Source organism: Nerophis ophidion, linkage group LG25 (genome assembly GCF_033978795.1).
Source record: "Nerophis ophidion isolate RoL-2023_Sa linkage group LG25, RoL_Noph_v1.0, whole genome shotgun sequence".
Lineage (NCBI taxonomy): Eukaryota > Metazoa > Chordata > Actinopteri > Syngnathiformes > Syngnathidae > Nerophis > Nerophis ophidion.
The window spans coordinates 18,494,987-18,506,662 of record NC_084635.1 but is presented as its reverse complement, the minus strand read 5'-3'; the positions used below and the strand labels follow the sequence as shown (position 1 = coordinate 18,506,662).

Here is an 11,676-nt window from a genome sequence, read left to right as displayed (position 1 = left end):
AGGGCCAATTTTAGTGTTGCCAATCAAATACATGTCCAAATAAGTTTTAATTTTTTTCATAAATAAATTATGAATAAAAACCGGTATGAAGTCTGCAATAAATAAATAAAAATATTGCTAAAATATTTGCTCTCTCTCGTAAAGGCGGAGTGTGAGTTCAATCAGTAATTTGATTAAGGGGGCACTGACTCAAATCGGACACTAGAGGTCACCAGCGAGCTGCGTCAGACGTGCCACTAGAGAACGTGAACGGTGAGTTAATGTGCTGTGATATCGACAGGACAGACCTATTGGTTGTAATCACGGCACATGGGGGTCCTCACGAAACTGACACTTACGTGAGCAATGAATAACTTGCGTCATCTAATACAGCAGAACAAACAAAAAATAAAACACAGAATACACCTCAATGAACTATGAGTAGCTGCAGACAACGTGAACGGTGCGATTGAGCCACGCATCCAAGCATCCTTCTGCAGACCTTAAAAGAGCAATTCGTGCAACAAATGAACGCATTAAAATCGAGGAGTCGACTTTTTGTTGGTGCATGTATTAGGATGAGCGATGAAACTAGCGCCCATCGACCTCCTCCCGACTTTCTTGGCGTCACCCCGCCCGTCTGTGCCTGCCTGCCGGATCCTCCCTCAAACCCCCTCGCAATCATTCCTGAGAGCCACTCCGGGCTGGGAAAACAAGGGACGGAAGGGTGCGAAGTGAGCGAGCCAAAAATACACGCAGACACCCATCTGTACGCGCATCACCTAGACTACCTGCTCCAGCTCGGCAACGGCCAGCCAGGGACGCGCGCAAGTGCCGGGCAAGCGCGTTCATGCGTTCCAAAACCGAGGCAAGGCAATTACAGGACGTCGAGAAGCTAAGAATGAGAGTTTACTCAACAGTATAAAAAAAAAAAAAAATGCATCTCAACAGGGAGGAAGAGAGCAGCAAAGGTGGGTGATATTTTCTTTTTTCCCCTCATGCTTTCTTTCATAGTTCACAGATCTCGCGTTGGTTGGCAGATGCCCTTGAGTGTGTCATGTCAAGCAGGGATGCTGGGGGGGGTCATTGCAACAAGCTGCCAACTGCCATGTCATATTTTGCTAGGCTGCCTCTTTGCCCGCTGCCCTAAAGAAAACACACACACACACACACATATATATATACACACACTCAGGACCAGTGAGATGGGATGCTGCACACACCCCGAGGTACCAAGTCAGTCAGGCACTTGTTGTGTGCAATGTGGTGGCCTAAGCACACACCACAAGGTCATGCAGGCTCCGGTCATAATGAGCAGTCTGCATGTCTGTGTGCAGCGCTCTCCGCCGTGTGTCGTGCGATTGTTGTTGTTGTCTGAGGGTTCTGCACATGAGAAACAAATACTAAACAGAATGTGTGTGTTGTGTCTCACGCCGGGTTAAAGAACTACTGAAATCCACTACTACCAACCACACAGTCTGATAGTTTATATATCAATGATGAAATATTAACATTGCAACACATGCCAATACGGCCTTTTTAGTTTACTAAATTGCAATTTTTTCTTAAAAACATCGCGTAATGATGTGTACGCGTGACATCACGGGCTGTTATGAATGTGAGCGCTGCACACACACGCAGCTAAAAGTCGTCTGCTTTAACGGCATAATTACACAGTATTTTGGAGATCTGTGTTGTTGAATCTTTTGCAATTTGTTCAATTAATATTGGAGAAGTCAAAGTAGAACAATGGAGTTGGGAAGCTTTAGCCTTTAGCCACACAAACACACGGTGATTCCTTGTTTAAAATTCACGGAGTTGAAACTTTACTATGGATCACAGCGGACATGGATCCCGACCACTTGTCAACCAGCAGGTTTCGGTGAGAAAATTGTGGTTAAAAAGTCGCCACTTACCGGATATCATCTGAGCTTGCACCTCCCGTACAGCTGCCGTCGACTTCCCCGAGACACTGCGCGTCAACACCCGGCCATGGACGTACACTTCCGACTAGCAGGTACTGTTAAACTCACTAAAACACTAGCAACACAATAGAAAGATAAGGGATTTCCCAGAATTATCCTCGTAAATGTCTCTAAAAACATATGAATCCGTCTCAATGTAACGCGATAGCCATCGCATTTTTTTTTTCGTTGTTTTTTTTGTAGTCCGTCGCTATCAATATCCTCAAACACAAATTTTTCATCCTCGCTCAAATTAATGGGGAAATTGTGGTTTTCTCGGTCCGAATAACACTTTTTGTTGGAGGCTCCCATTATAAACAATGTGTATATATGAAGAGCCCCCACACGTGTGACGTCATCGTCTGCGACCTCCGGTAGAGGCAGGGCTTTTCTCCAGTTGCGAACTTTATCGTGGATGTTCTCTACTAAATCCTATCAGCAAAAATATGGCAATATCGCAAAATGATCAAGTATGACACATAGAATGGACCTGCTATCCCCGTTTAAATAATAAAATCTAATTTTATTAGGCCTTTAACATTGCAACACATGCCAATAGGGCCTTTTTAGTTGATTAAATTGCAATTTTAAATTTCCCGCTAAGTGTCCTGTTGAAAACGTCGCGGTATGATGACGCGAATGATGACGTGTGCGTTTGACGTCACCGGTTGTAGGGGATATTTTTTTTCAGCCCAATCCAAGCTATAAGTAGTCTGCTTTAAAGGCTTACTGAAATGAGATTTTCTTATTTAAACGGGGATAGCAGGTCCATTCTATGTGTCATACTTGATCATTTCGCGATATTGCCATATTTTTGCTGAAAGGATTTAGTAGAGAACATCCACGATAAAGTTCGCAACTTTTGGTGCTGATAAAAAAGCTTTGCCTTTACTGGAAGTCGCAGACGATGACGTCACAAGGGTGAGGGCTCCTCACATCCTCACATTTTTTTTTAATTGGAGCCTCCAGTAGAAAGATCTACTTGGACCGGGAAAATGACAATTTCCCCATTAATTTGAGCGAGGATGAAAGATTTGCGGATGATGATATTGATAGCGAAGGACTAGAAAAAAAAAAAAAAAAAAAAGGCGATTGCATTGGGACGGATTCAGATTTTTTTAGACACATTTACTAGGATAATTCTGGAAAATCCCTTATCTTTCTATTGTGTTGCTAGTGTTTTAGTGAGATTATATAGAACCTGATAGTCAGAGGGGTGTGTTGATGCCAGTGTCTGAGGGAAGTCACGCCAGATACAAGGACGGCGCAAACTACACAGATCTCCGGCAAGAGGCGACTTTTTAACACAATTTTCTCATCGAAACCTGCCGTTTGACAAGTGGTCGAGAACCATGTTCGCTTGACCGCTCTGATCCATGGTAAAGCTTCACCTTAGGGAATTTTAAACAAGGAATCACCGTGTGTTTGTGTGGCTAAAGGCTGAAGCTTCCCAAGTCCATTTTTCTACTTTGACTTCTCCATTGTTAATTGAACAAATTGCAAAAGATTCAGCAACACAGATGTCCAGAATACTGTGTAATTGCACGATGAAAAGAGACGACTTTTAGCCGCAAATAGTGCTGCGCTAATATTTCCGGACAGTCCGTGACGTCACGCGCACGCGTCATCATTCCGCGACGTTTTCAACAAAAAACTCTTCGGGAAATTTAAAATTGCAATTTAGTAAACTAAACCGGCCGTATTGGCATGTGTTGCAATGTTGATATTTCATCATTGATATATAAACTATCAGACTGCGTGGTCGGTAGTTGTGGGTTTCAGTAGGCCTTTAATCGCATAATTACACAGTAATCCGGCCATCTGTGTTGCTGAATCTTTTGCAATTTGTTCATTCAATAATGGAGAAGTCAAAGTACAAAGATGGAGGTGGGAAGCGGTGTATTGCTGCTACCTTTAGCAAAACAAACACAGCCGGTGTTTCCTTGTTTAAAATTCACGAGTGTGAAGCTTAACTATGGAACAGAGCGGTCAAGCGCACATGGTTCTCTACAACATGTCAACCGGCAGGTTTCGGTGAGAAAATTGTGGTAATAAGTCGGCTCTTACCGTAGTTATGAGTGGAGCTTGCGTCCTCTTGCATCTGCGGACTATTACCTTCTACCACCAGAGACACGGGCGGTCACCACACCCGTGACCACACCCCTCCGACTTTCAGGTACCATATAATCTCACTAAAATACTAGTAACACAATAAGCAGATAAGGGATTTTCCAGAATTATCCTAGTAAATGTGTCTAATAACATCTGAATCGCTCTCACTGCCTTCGCCTTTTTTTTTTTTCCTTTTTATTTTAACTTTTTTTTTCGTTTTCTAGTCCTTCACTCTCCCTATCCTCATCCACAAATCTTTCATTTTCGCTCAAATTGATGGGGAAATTGTCGCTTTCTCGGTCCGAATAGCTCTTGCTACTGCTGGCTCACATTATAAACAATGTGAGTATGTGAAGAGCCCTACAACCTGTGATGTCACGTGCACATCGTCTGCTACTTCCGGTACAGGCAAGGCTTTTTTATTAGCGACCAAGAGTTGCAAACTTTATTGTCGATGTTCTCTACTAAATCCTTTCAGCAAAAATATGGCAATATCGCGAAATGATCAAGTATGACACATAGAATGGACCTGCTATCCCCGTTTAAATAAGAAAATCTCATTTCAGTAGGCCTTTAAGGTCACATAACACCTGCTGCTGATTGTGGTTTTAGTAAGAAAACCCAAGCACGTTGAGTTCAGTAGGTTATTTTTTTATTATTCAACTAGGAGTGTCACAAGTTTTTTTTTCCATTCATTTTTTATTTATCTCTTTCATTGATGTGCAACTTTGATCGACAGACAAATATACCTCAATTCTACAATTTTACATTTACACACTAATACCTGAGAAGGAGCAAGATGAAGAAAATTCTTAAATTTTCCTGCCTTTTCAACGTAATATGTAGTCTTACTTCATGGATATCATACAAACCAACAAATGCATCCAAATGTAATGAAAACAAACAAAAAACACAACAAGTGCAAAACTTCATGAAGTACAAACAATAAACAGGTTAATGTGGTTAAGGCAGTGGTTCTCAAATGGGGGTACGTGTACCCCTGGGGGTACTTGAAGGTATGCCAAGGGGTACGTGAGATTTTTTTTTTTAAATATTCCAAAAATAACAACAATTCAAAAATCCTTTATAAATATATTTATTGAATGTAAGTTCATAAACTCTGAAAAAAAATACAACAATACAATATTCAGTGTTGACAGATTTTTTGTGGACATGTTCCATAAATGTTGATGTTAAAGACTTCTCTTTTTGTGAAGAAATGTTTAGAATTAAGTTCATGATTCCAGATGGATCTCTATTACAATCCCCAAAGAGGACACTTTAAGTTGATGATTACTTCTATGTGTAGAAATCTTTATTTATAATTGAATCAGTTGTTTGTTTTTCAACAAGTTTTTAGTTATTTTTATACCTTTTTTTCCAAATATTTCAAGAAAGACCACTACTAATGAGCAATATTTTGCACTGTTATACAATTTAATAAATCAGAAACTGATGACATAGTGCTGTATTTTACTTTTTATCTCTTTTTTTCAACAAAAATGCTTGGCTCTGATTAGGGGGTACTTGAATGAAAAAAATGTTCACAGGGGGTACATCACTGAAAAACGGCTGAGAACCACTGGATTAAGCTATCATTATTAATATGATTTGATACATGAATGCAAATAATATTTACAGAGCAGAATGACTTAAACATCCCTAGATCTAAGACAAATAGACTCAAGAACAGTTTTTTCCCTAACGCCATAATCACGGTGAACTCTTATAGGCACTAATTTCATTGTTTAGCACAGGCCTGGGCAATTATTTTATTTTCTGGGGGCATATTTAGATAAAAAAGTATATCTGGGGGCCGGTATATCTATTTTTAGGAACTCTAATACAAAACCTCACAATAATGATTAAAAGTTAAAAACGTTATGACAGACCAGCTTAAAAACGGAATGGAATTTACAATTTTTTTTACTGAATGAGACACCCAGAATGTACATGAAAATAATGTGGGATTTACAATATTAACTCTGAATGATAAAACACTGAATATTGACAACATATTTTACAATCAACCGAAACGCAACCAAAATGCTACAAACATAGTGAAAAAACCCCCACCTACAATCTGAGATATATCTCATAGTGACCACAGTAAGTTATTAGATGACCATAGTAACCAATTAAATGACCATAGTAACTATTTAGATGACCATTGTAACTAATTAGTTGACCATAGTAACTAATTTGATGACCATAGTAACTAGTATATGATGCAGATTCCAAGCATTAAAAGATTTAGTATACCTAAAGACATCTGGTCATTAGAAAACATCACTGCACATCATAATGGCAGCTACACTTTCCATCTTCCATCACTGTCTACCACTGTCCTGTTCGGGGTCACGGGGATTCGCTGGAACCTATCTCAGCTGCATTCGAGCACTAATGCACCCCCATACCATCACAGATGGTGGCTTTTGATCTTTGCGTCGATAACAGTCTGGATAGTTAGCTTCCCCGTTGGTCTGGATGACACCATGTCGAATGTTTCCAAAAACAATTTGAAATGTGGACTCGTCAGATCACAGAACACTTTTCCACTTTGCATCAGTCCATCTTAGATGATCTCGGGGCCAGAGAAGCCGGCGGCGTTTCTGGATGTTGTTGATAAATGGCTTTCGCTTTGCATTGTAGAGCTTTAACTTGCACTTACAGATGTAGAGACAATTGTATTTAGTGACAGTGGTTTTCTGAAGTGTTCCTGAGCCCATGTGGTGATATCCTTTAGAGATTGATGTCAGTTTTTGATACAGTGCCATCCGACGGATCGAAAGTCACGGTCATTCAATGTTGGTTTTCGGCCATGCCGCTTACATGGAGTGATTTCTTCATATTCTTTAACCTTTTAATGATATTATGTACTGTAGATGTTGAAGTCCCTGAATTTCTTGCAATTGCACTTTGAAAAATGTTGTTCTTAAACTTATTGACTATTTGCTCACCCAGTTGTGGACAAAGGAGTGTACCTCGCCACATCCTTTCTTGTGAATTTTGATTGATTGATTGATACTTTTATTAGTAGATTGCATAGTTCAGTACATATTACGTACAATTGACCACTAAATGGTAACACCCAAATAAGTTTTTCAACTTGTCGGGGTCCACGTTAATCAATTCATGGTAATGCATTGAAATCATATTAAAAGACTCAGCAGCGGTGGCAGCGCTGACCAAGAAGAACGCTGAGTTGGAATATAATTATGGGGCGGCATGGCTCGGTTGGTAGAGTGGCAACTTGAGGGTTGCAGGTCCGATTCCCGCTTCCGCCATCCTAGTCACTGCTGTTGTGTCCTTGGGCAAGACACTTTACCCACCTGCTCCCAGTGCCACCCACACTGGTTTAAATGTAACTTAGATATTGGCTTTCACTATGTAAAGCGCTTTGAGTCACTCAAGAAAAGCGCTATATAAATATAATTCACTTCACTTCACTTCAATTACAACACTTTATGTACATAATTATATACATATTTATATAATATTTACATATTTATATAATATGTAACTACAAGCTCCTTTCACAGACAGTCTCATTGCTTTTATGAGCGGTCAAGCGAGTCAAAAGCCGAAAAAAAATAAATAAATAAAAAAAATTAAAATGTAATTTATTTAAAAAACAATTTTTATTTTTATTTTTTATTTTTTTTTGTGGCGGCCGTAATTCTTTCGTGGCAGGCCGCCACAAATAAATGAATGTGTGGGAAACCCTGATATGTAAATAGTATACTATTTTTTCCTGTAAACAACACATTCGGAACATTCGTTTTCAGGACTGGACTGTGCATCTTACCTCCTTTTGCACTATTTTTCTTTCTTTTTTTCTTACATTTTGCATATTTGGAGACTCTCGCACTGATACTGGAGTTGCTTTTAATCTCATTGTACTTGTGCAAAGTAGCAATAAAAGGTATTCTATTCTATTCTTCCTTCCATCCATTTACTACCGCTTATCTCCTTTGGGGTCGCGGGGGGTCGCTGGAGCCTATCTCTGCTGCATTCGAGCGGAAGTCGGTGTACACCCTGGACAAGTCGCCTCTCATCGCAGGGCTCTATTGTATTCTAGTCCATTGTAAAATCATATCAAAACATTACCCCCCAAAAAAGAAAGACGTGACCCATGACAGAATAGCCATCCATCCATCTATTTCCCACCGCTTGTCCCGTTTGGGGTGGCGGGGGTGTAGCTGGAGCCTATCTCATCTGCATTCGGGCGGAAGGCAGAGTACACCCTGGACAAGTCGTTACTGCAAATTGTCCTTCAAACAAACCAATACAAATACAAGTGGAGCGACGTCAATGGGACCCTCCACAAAACGGAGCGTCCTGAAAAGACGGTCATAGAGCGGCTTGAAATCGGTCTGTAAAACATGATATGTGCAAATTGTGACAAACCAACCACCATTAGATGTTATGTAGACCACTAAAAAGTATTGTAAATGTAGACAAATAATCATAAAATATATTCTCACAGTACATTTTTGGGGTCCCACTGTTTTGTAAGCATTTTGAAAACAAATGATGAATGTATGCATTATTCTGTTATATCTCACATTCTATACTATGTTTTGGAAAAAGGTTGTCATAAAAAGTACTTAATTTATATATATAAAAAAGGATTACAACTTTTTATGCATATGTAAATTTATTCAGTTATAAACATTCATTCACTTTCTTCTTTCCTTCATGGATCTAGACCAGGGGCCGGCAACCCAAAAGGAGCCATATTGACCAAAAATAAAAAAACATATCCGTCTGGAGCCATAAAAAAATTAAAAGCCATATTACATACATATAGTGTGTCATAAGACATAAATTGAATTATGAGGACTTAAAGGAAACTAAATGAGCTCAAATATAGCTACAAATTAGGCATAATGATGCAATATTTACATACAGCTAGCCTAAATAGCATGTTAGCCTCGATTAGCTTGCAGTCATGCAGTGACCAAATATGTCTGATTAACACTCCATCTAAGTCAATAACATCAACAAAACTCACCTTTGTGCTGATTAACACTCCATCTAAGTCAATAACATCAACAAAACTCACCTTTGTGCATTCATGCACAACGGTAAAAGTTTGGTGGACAAAATGAGACAGAAAAAGAAGTGGCATAAAACACGTCTTAGAAAGTTGGAGAAAGTTATACATGTAAAAAAAAACTACGGTGAGTTCAAGGACCGCCGAAATTAGTAGGACAACACGGCGCTCGCCAAATACTCGAATCAGTGAAGCATGTTTAATACAGTGTGCTTTATAACAATTAGGGAGGTTTGTGTCATGTTTGTCCTCCTACAGAAACTATATTAAAACAAAAACATTTTTTCCCCCTCATCTTTTTCCATTTTTCATATATTTTTGAAAAAGCTCCAGAGAGCCACTAGGGCGGCGCTGAAGAGTTACATGCGGCTCCAGAGCTGCGGGTTGCCGACCCCTGATCTAGACTTTACCGCTGACAGTATTTTTTTCTATATTTTTACTGTAATATTTTCAGTATGTGTTTGTTCTATTTTTGGCCAATGTAAGACCAAGAAAACAAAATGAAGTTGTCTTAATTTTGTTAGTTTCAATGCCACGATTTGCCGCGTGTGCACAGAATTTACCCCATGCGGCTCCTGAGCTAAAATGAGTTTGACACCCCTGATGTAGATCAATTCCAGCTTTTGTTATTCTGGAAATGAATTTTCTTGCTCAGGGTATTATAATGTATATGATGCTGGGACACTCATGATTTCGGCCTTTCAAAATTCCTCTTGGACAGCCACATTTTGACATCGGTATTTGTCAAATCCTGGTTGCGACACTGAGTGTGGCGTCATAGGTCAACCGTAAAGGTAATCCAGTTATTTGGACTAAAATGAAATAATTGTACGGGAGGCACATGGCGTATGATCATCTTATTTACCCTTGCAGTATTGTGCACATTGCTACTATGCAGAGTGGTCGAGCTATATTCAAAAGAATATGACAGTGTGTCTTTACGATGTGTTTAAGGACTGCTACAAAAAGTGGGACACCACAAGGCCTGCCAGACCACTCTCATCAGTGAAGGATAAGGAACTCAAAACATGCAAAGTACTGAAATTTCCAACAGTGGCTCTATTTATCTTAGTAATTTAAAAATAATATATAATATTGCAGGGTTGATTGAAACTTTTTTTAGTAGATTGTACAGTTCAGTACATATTCCGTACAATTGACCACTAAATGGTAAGCCCACGTTAATCAATTCATGGTCCCCAAACTTTTTGAATCGGGGGCCGCATTGGGTAAAAACAATTTGGCCAGGGCCCGGGCTGTATGTGTATGTATGTATGTATGTACATATATATATATATATATATATTAGGGGTGTGGGAAAAAATCAATTCAAATTTGAATCGCGATTCTCACGTGCGATTCAGGATTGATTCTCATTTTTAAAAACATCAAGTTTTTTAAATTTATCATTTAATTTATTTATTTATTGTTTTATCAATCCAACAAAACAATACACAGCAATACCATAACAATACAATCCAATTCCAAAACCAAACCTGACCCAGCAACACTCAGAACTGCAATAAGCAGAGCAATTGAGAGGAGACACAAACACGACACAAAACAAACCAAAAGTAGTGAAACAAAAATGTATATGATCAACAACAGTATCAATATTATTTATAATTTCAGCATAGCAGTGATTAAAAATCCCTCATTGACATTATCATTAGACATTTATAAAAATTGAAAAAAGGAACAATAGTGTCACAGTGGCTTACACTTGCATCGCATCTCATAAACTTGACAACACACTGTGTCCAATATTTTTACAAAGATAAAATAAGTCATATTTTTGGTTTGTCTAATAGTTAAAACAAATTTACATTATTGCAATCAGTTAATAAAACATTGTCCTTTACAAAAGCATTGAAAAAAAAATATTCTACTCGTCTAGCATGTCAGCAGACTGGGGTAGATCCTGCTGAAATCCTATGTATTGAATGAATACAGAATCGTTTTGAATCGCAAAAATATTGCTTTCGAATCGAGAATCGTGTTAAATCGAAAAAATCGATTTATAATCGAATCGCGACCCCAAGAATCAATATTGAATCGAATCGTGGGACACCCAAAGATTCGCAGCCCTGATATATATATATATATATATATATATATATATATATATATATATATATATATATATATATATATAGATAGATATTTTCCCCGTGCACTAATTGACTGAAAGAGTGCGCACTTGCCGCTGATGATGTCAAATTATCGATGAAAAAATGCATTTTCGACAATTTGATTTGCCTGAGCGACTAGGAGAGTAAAATGGGTTAGAAAGGACAAATTATAAAAAAAAAATCTAATTAAAAATAGAAATAATGTAATTATTATTTTTTTTTAACTCAGGACATCCCGCGGGCCGTAGTTTGGGTACCCCTGCCATATTGCAATAATAATGTGATAATTTTGGACCAGATAAATATTATTTAAAATGTTCATATTGTTGCATCCCTAATGGATACACAGCTAGATACATGCACACTTGTGATCCTGTACAATAGGAAAGCGTACGATCGATCATGCTCCATGTCATGCTGGGTTTATGCC

General features: G+C 38.6%; 1 protein-coding gene across 3 annotated transcripts in view; it reads left to right on the top strand.

Annotated features, from left to right (window-relative positions):
* The first annotated feature begins 681 nt into the window (after positions 1-681).
* The window catches only part of syt7b (synaptotagmin VIIb), a 390,158-nt gene continuing 379,163 nt past the window's right edge, over positions 682-11,676 (top strand). For all 3 annotated transcript variants that reach the window (XM_061887143.1, XM_061887142.1, XM_061887141.1), the window contains exon 1: positions 682-950. Coding sequence is in view for 2 of the 3 variants with exons in the window: in XM_061887142.1 (XP_061743126.1) it covers positions 917-950 (34 nt within the window). In the remaining variant the exon portion in view is untranslated. The remainder of the gene's footprint in view (positions 951-11,676) is intronic.